The following is a 19165-nucleotide window of genomic DNA, read 5'->3' as shown; positions in this document are numbered from 1 at the left end:
TAAAGGCATCCACAAAAAGACAGTAAAAGCGAGATTGGTTAATTATATCTGCATCGGTAAACGACGGAGATCAGCTATGCAAAATGTAGGAACATTTAGAGGTGCAGATGTAGGATCTGATCACTACATGGCAAAAGCATCATTAAAATTGAAGTAGGAAAAATCCAAAAATCAACCCAAATCAAACCTTTTGCAACTAAAAAATTGAAAGATAATGACACTGCAAAACAATTTCGACTCAAGCTCAGAAGCGAATTCGAAATATTACAGCATTCGGACGACATAGAAGAACAGTGGGGGCACTTCGAAGAAGCAATAACATTCTGTGCAGCGGAGACTATAGGGAAACGAACGGGTACTGAAAAGAAATGTTGGTTACAAGCTAGAACATGAAAACTTATTGACAAAAGGAAATAAGCAAAATGTCGACGTGATCTAGCAGAAAACGAACAACAAAAGGAGAAGAATCTGTATATAAGTCACACCATCAACAAGTCAAACGGAAATGCAGAAAAGATAAAAAAAATTGTTACAAAAGAAAAACGCTGAAGCACAAGAGGCGTCTCATAGAAATGATACAAGAGTATTACATAAAATTATCAAACAACTAACTAAATCCAAGTCCAACAAAAGCATCCCAACCAAAGACAAGAATGGAGACACCCTGCTCACTGAAAAAAAAGCAAAACGCACGATGTTTAGAACATTTCAGCGAAACTCTCAACAAGCCAATGTCCACATCCAATTTTACACAAAAGTAGCTTACTGACCCTGAATAGCTAAATAACTGAACGCAGAATGCGCTTTGTGTGACATGTGCTCAGAATGCCAGACTACCGGCACCTGAACATTGCAGTAGACTGGGATTCATCAGGTGAAAACGCAAACGAAGAAGATCAAAGAAGACCTGGCAAGCCACTTTCCGTATGGATCTACAGGAGCTTAATGCCACCTACCGAAAAGTGAAAGATGTCGCATTGGACCGAACTGCATGGAAATCTTTAACTGCCCTAATACATGTCCAAAAAGATTAATAACTCAGAATTTTAAGAACTACAGTAACGTGAAAACTTAGCGAACTGTGCTTCCAAGAGTCAAATAATAAAGTTGTTGCATGCGACAACAAACTTGCCTGTGGTATGTGGACGTTGTGTGCCGTCATTTATAGGCTCTAATTTGAAGAAAACACACATTCCGCTTTATAAGCGCAAAATGACCCGTGGCCGAGGTGGGTTTATTAAGTGGCGACTACTGCAGTACCTTTGACATAAAACCAAAGATCATTTGGCTAATATGGACTGATTGTTGTTTGATGATTTCTGTTGGGGAGGAATTGACAGTGTTTGGGTTTGTAAGAGAGGAATGTGAAAAAAGTTTGAGAACCACTGGGTTATACATTTTACACAGAGGCACACAAAGAAACACTGATACAAGACCCGTAACACCAATTGGCGTCTGAGCCACTTCAAAGTTAATTCAAACGGTGATGTTGTTGTAGGCATTAGATCATATAATTTGGAACACGTTACTCAAATATCACATGCAAAAACAATAGCCTTCTTTAAAACCTTTGTATTTCATTTCCGTGTTGTCGACGGCGTCACAATTGTGCAAGCATTACATGCTACACAAGCAGAGAATATCGGCAAGCGCAAAAACATGAGAATAAAGAAGCGGCGTACGGCTTGCTTGCTGCTTTTTGCTGCTTTTTACTTTGCCATTTTGCAAACAAACATTTTCATGGTCGGTTTAAAATCACTGCCGAAGGAAAAAGAAGTAGAATCGAAAACTTCAATACATACAGGCTTATCTCCTTTTACCGAGACCATAGAGAGAAAGAAATCAACTTCAATTAACCGGGTAAGTCTAAAAAGGAAGATGAACAGTCGAAAGTTTTGAATTTGCAGAATTTTATTTGTGTCATTTTGTAGATGAAAATAATAAGTAAAAACATTTACAAGGCTAATAGTGGTAGTTTACGAGGTTACTGATTGGCGCAGAAGCCAAGCAGCTGATGTAGACATTTTAATTTGAACTCATTCAGTTCAATAGAAAACCCAAAGTAATCAAGTTGTATGTTTGTATATGAACAAGATCTTCAAGGAAATTGGGTTGTCAGTTTTACCTCTTTCAAGTTATGATGTCAAAAATGACCACGAAATCGAGCAGAGGTTTAAAGACAGGCTCACCAATGCTACAAAGATGTGCAAGGCACATGGAAAAGATTATCAGCAAAGTTGGAAAAATATCAAAACCTCTGGTAGATCATGATTTCAATTTATACTTCAACGAAAATCTTACTTGATACTAATTGTCTTAAAACTGCCTAAAATAAAATGCTGAATAATTGCATGAGACATTTTACAGTATCATAACCGGTATACAATCGCAAAGATGCATTTCATGCGCCCTAATTGTTGTTGTGTGATATGAGATACAGGTTTAGTATTGTTGGAATATTGTAGGCCTTTATTGAAAAATCGCCATGCATGTTACATACATATTAATTAACATGGTTATGTGGTTTCAAGAATGCATTATTTTTATTGTAAATCCATTTATACAGAAGATATGATGCACTCTTGGGTTGCAAACAGGTTATTAAACATCTATTGTAATTTCCGAATTACATGCCCTCCTGTCGCACGTATTCAGCGTGCAACGCGTTTATTTGCATGTCTAATTAGTTAGTCTATACCCTGCACCTCTTAGTTAGGATATGCTACATGTAATCGAAGATTGGCCAAATGATAGACATAAAACACACGTCGTATTTTAGAAACTTGATGAAGTTTTCAGTAATCTTGCCAGAAAGTTAACTAACTAAAGATATTGTTGATAGGGATCTACGACAAGTATAATTACGAGATTGCAATTAAAACGTAAAATTAGGTTGGATATACTGTAGATGTTTTACTGTTCGCTTTTACAGGTGGCATATTCGGCAATTTTGTGGCGAGCTACGAGCACCGGGCCATGATCTGTCTCGTGCTGAAGTCTGGAAGTCAAACCTGGAACAATTTCTTCTGGAGGATTCGTGCTCCAGAAGAGGCAGAAGATCACGGTTTTTTCGACAAGGCTGAAAGAAGTCAAATCGCAGCATTCAATGCAATTAGTCGCGAGAGGAAAATAGAACTATTAAAGGTTACCGATAGTTTTTATTAAGCCGACTAACAAATTAACTTTGAATGGACGAAGTACACAGTTATTCCTTTGTCAAAGAATTGCGTATTTGACTGTGTGTTTTAAACGAAAAATAAGTGATAAACTAACATAATCTTGAACGTAACTTCATCAAAAAGAGTCGGCAGCATGTATATTGGTCTCTATAATGTACAGAAGTAAATAAAATTCATTTTTATGTGAAACCCTTTACAAAAAAATGTATAGAGGTCTTTTTACGAAAAAATAAGAAATTCCGCTGTGAATCGGGACCATTTAAAGTTAATGAACTTTTCTTTTTTTGCACATGCTGATGATGTCAAAATGGACATGTTCATAAAATTTGAAGCAAATAATGTACCATATGCATGCAGTTAACAAATCCGAAAACTTCTTCTGATGCTATTTTTTTACTTTTCTCCTTCGTTTCAAGCACGATTATAATTCTTTGTTGAATTGATTTTAAAAGTGATATGTACTGTATATAAAATTGAATGACTGTACGTTCAAAACTTTTCAGCCAAAATGCTTCAACACTAATTCTGTAGTTTTTTTTTTGTTAACTGAAAATCGTTAGTTAGGCCTTCTGCACGTTGAACTTTGGTTTTAGAACAATCTATGTCCAGAAAAATTAAAAACCTGTGAAAGGAATTTTACTAAAAATTTGTTTATGTCTAAGGATGACAATGCTGTTAGAATAATAAACGTGCGTCACCCATTGGCTCGTTTGGCATCTGGTTGGGCGAATAAGTTCACCAAAGAGTTCTATTACCACGCTTGGTTTAACTGGTTTCCGGCGATGTTAAATTATCCAAACAAGTATGGAAAATGGAATGGGTGAGAACTTACTTGTGTTGGTTTTAACCTTATCTTATATTGCAAAGAGAAGTCAAATTTAAAAATGTACTTTTTGTTGAAATTTTTTTTCTTTTTAGGTCAGAAGATGGTCATTTTATGGAGTTTGTCGATTTTGCCCATTATGTTGCCGATTATGGCACAAAAAGTTCGGGTTACTTGGACCCCCATTTTAAACCCATGTTGAGCCTCTGCGACCCGTGCAAATTTCCCTTCAACTACATCACTAAGCTAGAAACATTTAATACAGGTGACGACAAAATAATCAACAATCATGAACTAACTTAAACTATAGCTATATATAAAACGATATTTTGTCGAAATGAATTTATTTCAATCTTGTACATTTTTCATTTTGAAAACGTAAGTGGTTAAAATTCAAAACTAATTCGTCTTTCTTTTGTTTCATCTTATTTTTCAAAGATGCAAGATGGATCACTGAGAATAAACTAAACATTTCATCCGACGTCATATCTCCTCTAAACGTCATTAACCAATCTAGAGATCCAGCTTTATTTATAAAGAAATATTACTCTCAACTTGAACCGGACGTGATTGAGCGTATTTTGAGCATCTACAAAGTCGATATGGAAACCTTTGGTTACACTTTTAACATAACGACTCTGACGGCGGGAGGTTGGGAGAAAGAGACGTCACTCACCTGAATTTGTCTTAAACTGTTAATTGTGTGTTAGATATATTTTTCCTGTTACTCTTATCTGTCGTGACATTTAGTACTTTCGGCTCGCTTGCGTAGTTAAGTAGTCAGAGTGTCGAATTCCTGATGATTTTTAACTCCGTTTAAATTCCCAGAAAATTTCGATTAAAATCTGTTTAAAAAAACAAGCTAACTAGTCAATTGCTTTCTTGCCTTTTAAATCTGAAATATGTTGCGTGTATGTCTTACGCCCGTGTCTTTTATTTTTTTTTATTTCTTGCGCAAATAAATGAAAAATATAACCTTCACGCTTTAAAATATTATACGGCGTCTATATTAATTCCATCAACCAAATTATATCATATCGAAACACTTAGATGCAGAAGTAAGGCCGTCACCGAATATGACCAACATTACTGTATAGGCATCTCGAGGGTTAACAATTGAAAAATGTACGTAAACTTCATCTTTTTATCCAATTACCTAACCCACTTTGAATTCTCTTCCAGTGATGAGATTATATCTGTTCACTTTAATCGACCAATCTGTCGCGTGTCGATTCGCGGGTTACAGTATTTCTTCAATTTTAGTCTTAATCTTGCAAGCATGTACTTTAGTTCATTTATAATTCTCAATTCATCGTTCCACCTTTTTGGAGGCCTTCCGAAAAATCATTCTCCATTAACCATTGCGCAAGTCCATCAGTTGTAGGTGGATCTTGCAACGTGTCCAACCAACTTAACTTTGTTCTTTGTATATTCAGTGATGGCGTCTTCTACGCCTAACTTTTCTCTGATGGTCTCATTTCTGTTGACTTTTCTATCGTCGGTTCGGTGACAAAACGGTTGGCGTAACGGGCTCGTAAGTGTGCGAGACGGGTTGAATTACTAGTTGCCCAACCGTTGAGCCTGGTATGAGTGCCCCATTCCACGCGCTCTCCCGCACCATTGGCCCCATGTCAACGCGCTTTATAGAGGGACACTCTATGGATCATTGCACAAGCATATGGCATCCCAAAACACTACATCAACATCTTTAAAAATATCTACCAAAATTCAAGATGCTGTACTCGTACTGAAACAGGAACAACCGACTTTTTCAATGTCAACGCAGGTGTTCGTCAAGGATGTACACTTTCACCACTTCTATTCTCACCAGCAGTAGACTTTGTAATGCACAAGTTAATGAATAATGAAAACTTTGGCATTCACTGGTCCAAGCAGCATCGAATTACAGATCTAGATTTTGCTGATGATATAGACGTAGCACTACTTGTGGAGATTAAAAATGACTTACAAAATATGACATCTGCGTTACAGGATACTGCTGCCAAAATTGGTCTAGGTATAAATGGAAGCAAAACAAAAACTATGCAAATCGGCAGACAAGCAGATGGTAACATATTGATCAACCAACAATCTGCAGAAGAGGTTGACCACTTTACATACCTTGGTAACATAATATCAAATAATGGATCCACAGAACCGGATATAAGTTGCATGATTGGGAAAGCTTAAACAGTTTTTCAGAAAATAAATCATATCTGAACTACTGCTGCTATAAAACCAAAACTGAAACTACAACTATAGCCTACAGCTCATTAGTACTTTGACATATGCCAGCGGAACGTGGACAATAACTGCAAGAATAACCAAATGACTAAACGTATTCCATCAGCGTTGCCTATGGAGGATTCTTGGTGTTAGCTACAGAGAGCACATCACAAACGATGACATTTTACACAAAAGTGGCTTACTGACCCTTAATAGCTTAATAACTGAACGCAGAATGCGCTTTGTGGGACGTGTGCTCAGAATACCAGACTACTGGCACCCGAAAATTGCAGTAGACTGGGATTCATCAGGTGAAAATGCAAACGAGGAAGACCAAAGGAGACCTGGCAAGTCACTTTCGGTAACGATCTACACGAGCTAAACACCACCTACCGAAAAGTGAAAGATGTCGCATTGGACCGAACTGCATGGAAATCTTTAACTGCCCTACGTGTCCAAAAAGATTCATAGTTCAGAATTTTAAGAACTACAGTAACGTGAAAACGTAGCGAAGTGTGCTGCCAAAAGTCAAATAAAAAAGTTGTTACATGTTAATAAAGTTGTTGCATGCGACAACAAACTTGCCTGTGGTATGTGAGTGTTGTGTACCGTCATTTATAGGTTCTAGTTTGAAGAAAACACACATTCCGCTTTATAAGCCCAAAATGATCCGGGGCCGAGGTGGGTTTATAAAGCGGCGACTACTGTAGTACCTTTGACATAAAAACAACGATTATTTGGCTAATATGGACTGATTGTTGATTGATGATTTCTGTTGGGGAGGAATTGACAGTGTTTGGTTTTCGGAGGAATGTGAAAAAAACTTTGAGAACCATTGAGCTATACATTTTACACAGAGGCACACAAAGAAGCACTGATGAAAGACCTGTAGCACCAAGTGGCGTCTGAGCCACTTTAAAGTTAATTCAGATGGTGAGGTTGTTGTAGGCATTAGATCATATAATTTGGAACACGTTACTCAAATATCACATGCAAAAACAATAGCCTTCTTTAAAACCTTTGTATTCCATTTCCGTATTGTCGACGGCGTCACAATTGTGGAAGCATTACATGCTACACAAGCAGAGAATATCGGCAAGCGCAAAAGCATGAGAATAAAGAAGCGGCGTACGGCTTGCTTGCTGCTTTTTGCTGCTTTTTACTTTATCATTTTGCAAAGAATCATTTTCATGGTAGATTTGGAATCACTGCCGAAGGAAAAAACGTAGAATCGGAAAATTCAATACATACAGGCTTATCTCCTTTTACCGAGACCATAGAGAGAGAGAAATCAACTTCCATTAACCGGGTAAGTCTAAAAAGGAAGATGAACAGTCGAAAGTTTTGAATGTGTAGAATTCTATTTGTATCATTTTGTAGATGAAAATAATAAGTAAATACATTCACGAGGCAAATAGTGGTAGTTTACGAGGTTACTGATTGGCGCAGAAGCCAAGCAGCTGATGTAGACATTTTAATTTGAACTCATTCAGTTCTATAGAAAACCCAAAGTAATCAAGTTGTATGTTTGTATATGAACAAGATCTTTAAAAAAATGGGGTTATCAGTAGGGCGATTATTTTTTGACTTGTCAAAAAAAGTCAAAAATTTGTCAAATTTACAGCGTTAGGTCAAAAATTGTCAAAGTTGTATAAAAAGTCAAAATTTTTTACCAAGTCAAAATTGCTTACAAACTGCATTGTCGTGGTGTCGTAGAGGTTGCACTGTAGGTGAACTTGTCATTTTACATTGTACACCTTGCAGCCTACTTTATGCTGTTGTAAATGGCCCATTGTCTACTTATTGTGAATCAGCTCTTGCTTCGGTTTTGCTTTAGATACTTCATGTATCTTTAGTTTAGACCAGTGGTTCCCAACCTATTTTGGTGTCGGGGGGGACGAATTTCAAACTTCAAATTTAGTAATTTCGCCTCGCTTGCGTAGTTAAATAGTCAGAGCGTCGAATTCCCGGTGATTTTTAAGTCCGTTTAAATTCCCAGAAAAATTCGATTAAAATCTGTTTAAAAAATAAGCTAACAAGTCAATTGCTTTTTTGCCTTTTAAATCTGAAATATGTCGCGTGTGTGTTTTATGCCAGCGCCTTTTATTTTTTTTGTTGTTTCTTGCGCAAATAAAGGAAAAATATAACCCTTACGCTTTAAACTCTTATACGGCGTCTATATTAATTCCATCAACGAAATTATATAGTATCGAACCACATAGATGCAGAAGTAATGCCGTCACCGAATATGACCAACATTACTGTATGTAACATTACCCACTTTGCATTTCTTCCAGTGATGAGATTATATTTGTTCACTTTAATCGACCAATCTGTCGCGGGTCGATTCGCTGGTTACAGTTTTTCTTCCATTTTACTCTTAATCTTGCATGTACTTTAGTTCATTTATATTTCTCAATTCATCGTTCCACCTTTTTGGAGGCCTTCCGAAGAATCACCTTCCATCGCATGGGTACCATTGCGCAAGTCCATCAGTTGTAGGTGGATCTTGCAACGTGTCCAACCAACTTAACTTTGTTCTTTGTATATTCAGTGATGGCGTCTTCTACGCCTGACTTTTCTCTGATGGTCTCATTTCTGTTGACTTTTCTATCGTCGGTTCGGTGACAAAACGGTTGGCGTAACGGGCTCGTAAGTGTGCGAGACGGGTTGAATTACTAGTTGCCCGACCGTTGAGCCTGGTATGAGTGCCCCATTCCACGCGCTCTTCCGCACCATTGGCCCCATGTCAACGCGCTTTGCATCAGGAAAGTTCACTGTACTTAAGCCAGTTTGTAGGCAATTGCATTTTACGTAATTTCATAAATCCAATTGACAGAAACTTGGCTTTACTGTAAATGCGCTTCTACCATGAACAATAATGACACCTGGTTATAGAGTTATATTTATAAATTGTTATTGCAACGTGTCGGGCATGGTAACTTGCCCACGTTGACCTGCGTGGCCGCTTGCTCATTGCCGCGGCCTGGTGTTTTTCTCCTGGTCTAAAATAGAGTAAGACTAGTCTAGCACGGCCAAACTAATAAACAGCTTTTTCCTACACACCGAGCTCCAGGTTTATGTTGTTTGATCAACAGAATTGTTCAAGCACTTTGTTACTAGGGCCAAAAGAAGTGGCAGCCATTTTGTGATTTCATATAGAGTAAGACAAAGTATTAAGATGAGACTAAGTAACCGGCGTACTACATTGCTGTTGCTTTTGTGTTTACCGGTCATTTTTACGATTTTCCAACTCTCGTAACTCGTTTACCTCACCAATTTAATACCGATGGCTAGTAAAACCTCGGCCAAGCACCGGTTGTCGATGGCATTATCTTCAACAAACAACAGCTTAAAGGTAGCAGACGAGGTAAAATTTGAACTGCCAGATAATATAAATTTTGTAACTAGATTCAAAGGCTTCCTACTTAAAAGGTGACAAAACGAAGACATGTATATTTTACTTGTTTGTGTTACCAACCAAGACGGTAAAGGTTGCTTTACCGTAATGTGCTTCGTATCTTTCTTATTAAATTTGCTTTTTTTTGTCATTATAAAATATTTGTAAGATTGATGTGGGATTATTGTAACATAATTGTCTCTTCCATGTGTTACTCCTAGTTACATCAGCTGCATTATTACAATTTTGAAAACCACGGAGAAGCAAAACCTAAATATGGATTTAAAACATAAACTGCTGTAATAGCTTGAAATGTCTGCTAGACTTAAAAAGGGTTTGGTTGAACACCGTCGATCATTAACCTAATTTTTACAAGTAAGTGTTTGCAAAATGAAATGTAAAATTCAAACGAACTCAACCATCAAGATGTGAAATTACAAGTCACCATCAGCTACAAGTTTACAATTAGCAATTTAGTCAGACCTTATTATATCGCATACAATTAATGTAGGATTGTTGCAAGTGTTCAGGCTTATTTCGGTTATCTAGACTCAGAAACATGTTCATTGGTCATCGCCTCAACCATGCTTTCGATCCGCGTTACTTTGCATTTTCTTGCTTCTGTAAAATACTTTTTATATTTAGTTATAAAGTGAACACGATTGTTTATTGCTTATTACTACAGTAATGTTCAGTAGTTAAGCGAGTAGTTTCTACTGGAGCCGGTGTTTTCACTGAAGAAATCCATGACAGGACATAAAGATGAGAATAAGAAGTCGTCGTGCGATCCTTCTACTGTTTGTCTGCTTTCTAGCTCTTTTCCTGATTTTACCACACTTCCATGTTTACCTTGTCGACTTAAAACGGTTGGTTAGAAACCAAGGAACCACGCAGAATACTAAAATTCCGAAATCAGTGGAGTGGGTAAGTTGGAATAATAAAATAAGATGTGAAGTTGCATGTAGTACATCATCTTGATTTCATTAAAAGCTTTGTACCGTACAAACAAAACTGGCGATGAAAGAAGTCATTTGTTTTTGTTGGTATCTTTAGATAGTTGGTTGCAACCCAACTGATTTACATCAACATTTTCCATTTATGCAATTTGCACACGACAAAGATTTTAAATACGGACACTATATTGGATATATGGGCGGACGCAATAAAATGAGATCCTGTTGACGATTTAATTTTTCTATAGCTTTCTATGCTTGGAGTTAAATGTGTTACGAAGTTAAACTTTTACTTCAAAGCTTGTACGGCATCGCAAACTGCATGAGTGACTAATATACCACTGACGCCGTTGCAACTTGCGATTCTTGGTCTAAAATACCCTGTCATCACAATTAAGCAGGTCTACGCTGTAAAATAAATAAACAACATGTTGCAGGCGTTTTGAAATTAAATATACACATTTCACATCCAATGCTTAAGTGGGGGTAAAATTCATTTCTTCACGTCGTATCTTTTTGCCCATTACACTGCATATTAATAACTTCAAACAAAAATAAAGACGAAAATGCAGGTTGAAAACAGTTTCAACACGTTGCCTAAATTGTATCAGCATCTCACGGTTGCACAATTGCCCATTACATGTTATAGAAGAATGAAACTGGATGAAATTGAAACGAATGACAACGGCACAAGCTAAATATAGGGCAGGTTTTCAGTCAGCTGCAACTCTTTATAGAGCTACGGGTATACTGATGCTTTGGGGTTTATGATAAGCAATTGCAATAATTTCTTTGGGCAAATTATTAATCATTCTGCTTGCTCCTGTTCGATGATCTTGGTGACTGGACATGTTACTTTAATTTGCTTTTTTCGTTTCATGTAAAATTGATAAGATCAACGGAGAACAACGTCAAGACGAAATCGGCAAAAGGTTTAAAGACAGAATTGCGAACGTTACAAGGATGTGTGGGCTGCGTGGAGTCGATTACAAACAAAACTGGGAAAATGTCATAAAAACAGGTAAAGGAATTAATATGCGAGTTAATTATTAAACGAGCAAAGCTAACTGCCACGAGGGAAGAGGGTAACAGTTGTGGTATAATTGTGGGGTAACACGGTAACAATTGTGTACGTAACACGAATGCATTGTATGAAGCATATACAGCAAAAACACAACATTGAAGCATTTATGGTTAAAACGCAGAAATGCAGAAATGCAAGTGTATAGGAATGAGCAGATAAACTATTGTGCATTCCATATCTTCAATTAGCATACCAAGTAAGTAAGTAAGTAACTTTAAAATACAAATACGGTCACACTTCGTAATTCAAACTTGGTGACTCAAATAAGGAACTCGAATCTAAGTTTCACAACCAAAACAAATTTTCAGGTTGCTATATAATACAAAGTGGCCACGGCCCACGGGTCAAAAATTTGAAAATGGATGGCAAAGATACTTAATGTGAAACACCAACAGTTTTCCCGTAGCTATAATGCTATCAACTCCAGTGGGTAAACAGTTTTATGGTTGTGGCATATAGGTATAACGAGTTGTGCTACGTTATGTCGCACACTTGGTAAATAGCGTTATATGGTGGTAAACATCACAGACGTAATTTCGGGAATAGGAAATCGGGATACGCGCTCCCTGGTCGTAATTCGTGCTCTGGTAATGTTTTTAACTATTACTGTAAATATGATTATCATCTCATCAAGCTGATTATTTCGTTCTATATCAAAATGAAACCTTATAGAAATTATTTCTTATTTTCAATTGCATATGGAAGTAAACTACGCATTATAGTTTGTTTGGGACATGTTATTAGGCGTTGTTCTATAAGCTATTTCTTCTTTTTCGTTCTTGTAAAAATAATACCATCACATAGACCCGATTTGGGTAATATTTCGTTTTGCTTTTTTGTCTTGGTTTGACATATTGGAAACAGATGAAAAGCATTTTTCCGGTTCATAATTATTGAAAAGTGCAAACGGTATGTTTCCATTATCAAAACTTATATTCAAACATATATATTTTTGCGCCTTCAATTTCAGAAAGTTTTGTAGAGACCAAATAGAATCATTTATTTATTATTGGAGTTGATTTATTTTCCTATTTTGGTTTTATGTCACTTTGCTCCTAAATTTTCTGCAGTTAAACGACAGAAACAGAAACGTTGGTTAAACGTTAGAATGCCTCGCTATAGACATTCATGTACTTTACATGTGTTGTGATTTACCTTAATTCACATCTTGAACCAGCAGTAGCCTATGTACGGTTCTTGAGAATGTCTGGGCTTTAACCACCTCATGTTGATTAAAATATAAAAGAAGTAGGCATGTAAGCTTATCTTTATCAGTGTCAACTGCAAAATTTAGTAGGACCACTTTGCTGTGAATGCATTCGTTTATTATACCTCAAACCTGCTGTTTTCAAGGTGATTGCATGACGTTAACTTTATTTTGCAGGTAAGTTCACTGGCAACTTTGCCGCGAGCTACTTTCATCGTTATTTGACGTGTCTCGTGATAAAAGCTGGAAGTTCAACCTGGAACAACTTCATGTGGAAACTTCGAGCTCCAGGCGAGGCAAAAAAATATGGTTTTTGGATAAAAATGGTCAACAGCAATAACGAGGCTTGGGCTCGTTTAAGCGGCGAAAAGAGAATAGAGTTGTCAAAGGTAAACTGCCAACATGGCGATGCTTTATACTACCACGACGTATTAAAATTAAAATATATCTAATATAACTAAATGTATTTTTATATAAAACTTGTGCCCACACTTATGTACAGGATGAGAATGCTGTTAGATTAATGAACGTTCGGCATCCTCTGGCGCGGATGATATCTGGCTGGGGAGACAAGTTCACCAAAACAGTTTGCTATGACATGTATTTCAAGCGCTATCCTGGCATGTTAGACTATCCAAATAAATATGGAAAATGGAAAGGGTGAAACTTGTTTTGTGTGTTTGTGAACTGCATCTTTATAATGAGTCGAGATGATTTTGTTTTTGTTGGATAACAATTTATTTTGTTCTAATCCTGTAGGCCAGAGGATGGATACTTTATGGAGTTCGCCGATTTTGCCCGTTACGTTGCAGACTACGGGACCAAAAGTATAACGAATTTAGACGTACACTTTCGACCTATGTTATCTCATTGCGATCCATGCCGGTACCCTTTCAACTACATCACTAAACTGGAAACTTTTTATACAGGTATAAAAAGATGCTAAAAACCTCGCAGGTGCGTTGAGGAAATTGCGAAGAACTTTGTTGTTAAAGTTTTAAAGGCGTAGGCTCCACGATTGGAAAATATCGGTTTTATTTGCAGTGTTTACATAATAATTGCTGTTGCAGATGCAAAATGGATTGCTGCAAAATTAAACTCATCATTAGACGCCATATCTCATGAAAATGTTATTAACAAGTCAAAGGATCCAGCCGCTGTTATAAAAAAATATTTTTCAAAAGTTGAACCAGATGTGGTTGAACGACTTTTACAATTTTTCAAAGACGATATGGAAACTTTTGGCTACACTTTCAACAAGACGACTTTGATGGCTGGAGGCTGGGAAAAAGAACCTTGACTTTCAACGAAATAACTTTGCTGTTTTGGGCAAATCTTTTTAAACTTTGTTTGCGCTTAAATGCTCTGCAGATCCAGGCGTTTAAGCCTAAACTCTAAAGGATTGTAAAAATACAATAGCAATTTATTGCCGAAGAAGGACTAACTTATAGTCTATTGCAAACATGTTGCTCTGTAGTCATGACAATTTACCCAACTGTATCATATTGCCACTTATATTTATGTCTTTGTGCGTTTTACTTTACGCTGTAACTATAAGTTTCATGATGTATTACTGTGTCTTTTCAAATATCCTGTTTATCGACATGTTTACCCCATAATATGTTATTGCACAAAAAGCTAATGTGGGAAGTAGGCTACACTAATTGACCTTTAGGCGCATACAACTGTTTTGTTTTTAGGCAGTCTACACATTACACAATATTACACAAAAATTTGCTCGTATGTGACTGTTTAATTTGCAGATAAATACAGTGATATACCTACACTGAAATAATCCTTCTAACTTATAGCCTATACGCAATAGACTCCAAAAATAAACTATAACTACGAGGTCAAAAATTAAAACTTAACAACACATGTGATAGTGTCTGAGAATTTTGAAAATTTGGGTTATGTTTTTGATAAAAGTATTGGAAAATATTAAAGAATTTCCCAAAGGTTTTTGTTATAGAATTTGGGTTATCCTGGCATTGCGGCTTAGGTAAGATCCCCTAGAATACTATAAGTCAATGTAAGAATGTAACTAAATGTTGTTATTCCACAGTCTTGCAATTTGAGCCAAGACTATGGAATCTGTTTTAGCAATATGCTAGTAAGATGTTGTTTGCTGTTTTCAGCAATTCATCGCAAACCTAGGCTATCCCGCAGTCGGCACCTTTAGATGCAAAATACGCTACTTGCGGCCATGAAATAGTTTGACACATATTTTAAAACCGTGTAGAGGCTATCTCAGTTAACTTAAAACTCCAGATTATTTTAACAGCAAGTTGTAACAATGTAGTGCTAATATCGATTATATATAGCCTGCCAATTTATTTGCCTATATGCTTATAGATAGTAGGCCTACTTATATACAGGTAAAACTGCACAAGATTTCGATATTCTACCAGAGTTGCCGAACATTACAAAAAGAAAACAACAAATTAGCTTTTGAGCATATTGAAACATGTAAAGAATATAGACACCATTTTACTTCAAAATTCTTCCATAGGGTAACTATTATATTATGTTATAAATATGCATGAAAAACTACAAATGAAAAAACAGCAGTATTAATATTACAGTAATTACTACTGAACCGGTAGTGTTTTCCGTCCTCAATGCTAGGTAACGGCAGAACACCACATTCATTTGCATCATAAAAATCGTCATGTTGGAACAAACACAGTACCGCTCGTATAAGGTAGCTACTGCAAATACAGTACTACAAATATCGAAGAATACCTTTTGTTATTGTTGCTCAATTCTATTGCTTTTATTGGCACTTATTTCTAGCCTTTTTTACTTTGTACTTTAGTGAATAATAAGTGCAGTGTGAGATCACGTGTCTGCGTCAATGAGCTGACCTGGCTTCAATGAAGGCTACGCGACCTTCTCTGCCACAACAGTAGAGCAGAAACGTTTATTCGAACTACCGAAACAAAAGACATTCTTTGACATTGTGTTTGCGGTACAGCACGCAAATAATAATTAGGCCTACATGTGAAGAATGCTCCGAGAAATCCGAAACTTTAAAGAAAGGGTGCCATGTAGCATGACTGTGTGGTGTTGAACGCCACTGAAGCATTGCGCCTATAAGGCTCGGTAGGCGAGTAGCTAGAGTGCTGGTCTAGCGGCCGCGTCGTGTTCGATGCCCATCTAGTGGTGTTAGCGCCACCGTTTTGATGCCCTTGTGCAAGGCATTTGTGACTCTTGCTCCTGTTTAACGGATCGCTTAAATAGTTCCAAATTCGGGAAATCCATTGTTAAGTAACAAAATAGAAATCTTTGTGTTTGTCTATTGGAATTCGCACAAAGACTAGCTCGGTAACCGAGGCTAGAGAAGTGAGGAATCATGGCCGAGTTTAAATGGTGCAAAGACTTCCCTTAGTCTGAGTTAAAGATTATGATAGTATACCAAACCAAATTAATTTCTACGTGTATCTTTCGGCTAATGTGTGACATATTTCTTAGTCACTATTCAAAAGCTTTAGCTGTTACGCGGTTAGGTCTCGGTCAGGGCTTCTCAAACTTTTTTATTTTGCGATCCCATTTTAAAAAGAAATTTCTATGTGACTTCTTAATAGGTAGCCTACGCGTTAATGATATTAAAACAATAAACGTTCCATCACAAATCTCAAGTGATAGTTTGTCTATGGCGAAATCATTCAAATGCACCACCCACACAATCCACGGAAGCAACTGCACAATAATAAAAGAATCGCGTAATGGAAACAAGAAAGCGAATAAGAAATTAACATAAAACAATTCAATTCATATAAGTTGAATTTTTTTCACGATCCCAAAATTACATTTTGCAACGCCAAACGGGGTCGCGACCCATAGTTTTAGAAGCTCTGTGTTTATCATTACTGATAGATATTAGAGAATCAGTGAAAGTTTTATTACAAAATTAGTAAATTCCAGATCCTGTCTTTACTTTAGGGACTATCCCCTAAATTTGTGACAAGATCTTGTAATGTGTGGATCTTTGCGCTTAGTGGGCGCCAGAGGACACTGCACAAAGGTTGAAAGAAACAGCTTTAAAAGCAGGCTGTTCATTATGACGTAAAATTTCTGTTTGTTGAATTGGCCTTATAAGTTTTGGCCGATATGGAGTCGTTGTTTTTTTCTTTGTTAGGCTATTTAGGTGACTTTTCGTTGTCGACTAACTAGACTTTAGTTGAAGACAAAATAACTAGGCTTAAGTATTGCGAAAAGTATTTCCGCAGGTACTTTGAAAAATTCGCATTTGTGAGTTTATGTTCTAACAATCTGGCTGTTTCGTTGTGGAATTCCAAGATTTTGTCACTCTGATACCAACGATATAAAGAATTCTTTATATCGAAATTTCTTTGTATCGTTGCTGGTACCATCTGGCGACTGACCGTAGTTTGTGTCAGTATTTAGCCAGTAGGCCTGTTTGTGATCACTATTATTCAATTATCAGTGCATGACATGGAAACCAACCAAATGCAAATGCAAGTACAGCACCGTATAAAAATATATATTTCGGTAGCCTATACTTGTACGGTATAGTATTTGGGAACTGCTCTAGCTATCCAGAGGGCAGTCTGGCAGAACTAGCGATGAACCATCATGCATTAGGCTAGAACCCCTGTTACTAGCCTATGATATGAATGAGCCTATGATATAAAAAGTACCGGCATATAGCCTAGCAGACAAGTGAACTGAAACTTGCTTTTTAAGGTCTGTAAGAGTAGGCCTATTACAAAGACAGTGTCACGGTATAGCCTAGCAAACCTTTGTCACATTACGACTAGCCCGATGCTCTAACAGCTTTGACAACGATTGAGCCGACATTTCTGCATTTTACATTCACATCTTATCCTTAAAGTGCTGCATGGTTTTGTTTAGCCAGTACCGCTACCAATCTGCCAGAATACAATATATGGCGAGAGCAGACCCGAGATTTTTTTGCCAAAACGGTATCGCACACCAGAAGGTTAAAGTGACATGCCTGTTTTTTCGGTGAGAGAAGAGTGGTCTCAAAAAAGCGACAATACTTTTTTCTTTCTTTTCTAATATTAAGAGCCGATCTTTCGCGCAATGCACATCGGCTAGGTTGTTGAACACCTGCACACCTGATTTATGTTTCTGCATAGATCTTAGACCACAGATAAGCTCTCGGCCTAAACTGCCATACTCCGCGGTAGCCCAATCTGCCAATTCAGGGAAGTTATTTGATATACAACATAAAAAAGCAAATAAAAATATTTTTGACCATTGTAACTTGCGCGAAGGCCAGCTTGTAAACCGGTGCTCAAACAATGAGAAATCATCGCTGGGTTTATGTCATACAAGGACTTTCCTCATTCCTAGACTGTCACCAGACTGCAGAGTATGGCAGAATCACAACCAAGATGTTTTCGGTCAGGAGAAGAGCCTTCTGTCTAAAAAAAGGAGATACCATCTTTTTCTTTGTTTTTTTATTCTTAAAACCGCGTCTTGCTTACCACAGACGCCGGAGAGCCCGGTACACACCAGAATTTTGCTTCTGCACCATGGAGATCAGCTTGTATCAACCGTGCTATCAAGCTCTCTTTGTAGGAAATTGATGTACTGGCTTGCCACAGGACTTACACATACACATATGCAGAGTTACAGTCATGGTAAACCAGTAAACTGAAGATATAATAGGCTAAACCAGTGAATTGTGTTTCCATCAATGGCTTAAATGCACGTTGTCATTATTTGGGCTTGTGCAAATTTGAATATCATAAAGGTTGACTCGAATGAATGCTGAGTCTATTTGTATCAAATCTTGGTAGGAATGTGATGTAGTTGCTAAAAATTATAAAATTATTAAAGAATCTTCAATAAGAAATCTTGATTCTAGTTTAACTTAGCCAGGAAGAGAGATGATCTTTTCTTATCAAAGTCGATAAATTTATATATAAGTAATATTATATTTGGTTTCGACATTGTTAGTATTTGTGTTTACCCGCATCTTCCACGCAGGCAATATTCTATGAATGCATTAAGGTTTGGGCTCGAATCGACCTGTCCCTAGTTTGTATTTTTGTCATACCGTCACTTTATGATATGTATATACAAACCAGCCATAGGTACAATAGTCAAGTCATGAAATTGGACAACTATGTCCAGCAAGTTTATCGGCTGATGAGAAAATTTATTTGTCTTTGGTTGTTACAGAGCTACTAAATTTGTATACACCGGTTTCAACATCTTTACGTAGTTAATGCTTAATAAGCATTGCTTATGCTCCTTACTTGAAACAACACTTTTTAGGCTGCCATTCTAATCTTTTA

At 37.0% G+C, this 19165-nt stretch overlaps 2 protein-coding genes across 2 annotated transcripts; both read left to right on the top strand.

Moving 5' to 3' along the window:
- The first annotated feature begins 1519 nt into the window (after positions 1–1519).
- On the top strand, positions 1520–4996 carry LOC143466058 (carbohydrate sulfotransferase 11-like). Its single transcript, XM_076964649.1, has 6 exons — positions 1520–1860; positions 2095–2260; positions 2933–3144; positions 3842–3999; positions 4098–4267; positions 4441–4996. Exons 1-6 carry the CDS (start codon positions 1660–1662, stop codon positions 4680–4682), a joined length of 1149 nt encoding a protein of 382 aa, XP_076820764.1. The 5' UTR covers positions 1520–1659; the 3' UTR covers positions 4683–4996.
- Positions 4997–8483: 3487 nt separating this feature from the next.
- Positions 8484–14667, top strand: LOC143466024 (carbohydrate sulfotransferase 11-like). The gene is made up of 6 exons (XM_076964599.1): positions 8484–10552; positions 11476–11602; positions 13050–13261; positions 13375–13532; positions 13632–13801; positions 13943–14667. Exons 1-6 carry the CDS (start codon positions 10391–10393, stop codon positions 14170–14172), a joined length of 1059 nt encoding a protein of 352 aa, XP_076820714.1. The 5' UTR covers positions 8484–10390; the 3' UTR covers positions 14173–14667.
- The last annotated feature ends 4498 nt before the right edge of the window (positions 14668–19165 follow it).

The sequence above is a fragment of the Clavelina lepadiformis genome, chromosome 7, assembly GCF_947623445.1.
Source record: "Clavelina lepadiformis chromosome 7, kaClaLepa1.1, whole genome shotgun sequence".
In the NCBI taxonomy this organism is placed as follows: Eukaryota; Metazoa; Chordata; class Ascidiacea; order Aplousobranchia; family Clavelinidae; genus Clavelina; species Clavelina lepadiformis.
Note: the sequence above shows the minus strand (reverse complement) of the source record. Positions and strands in the feature narration are given on the sequence as shown.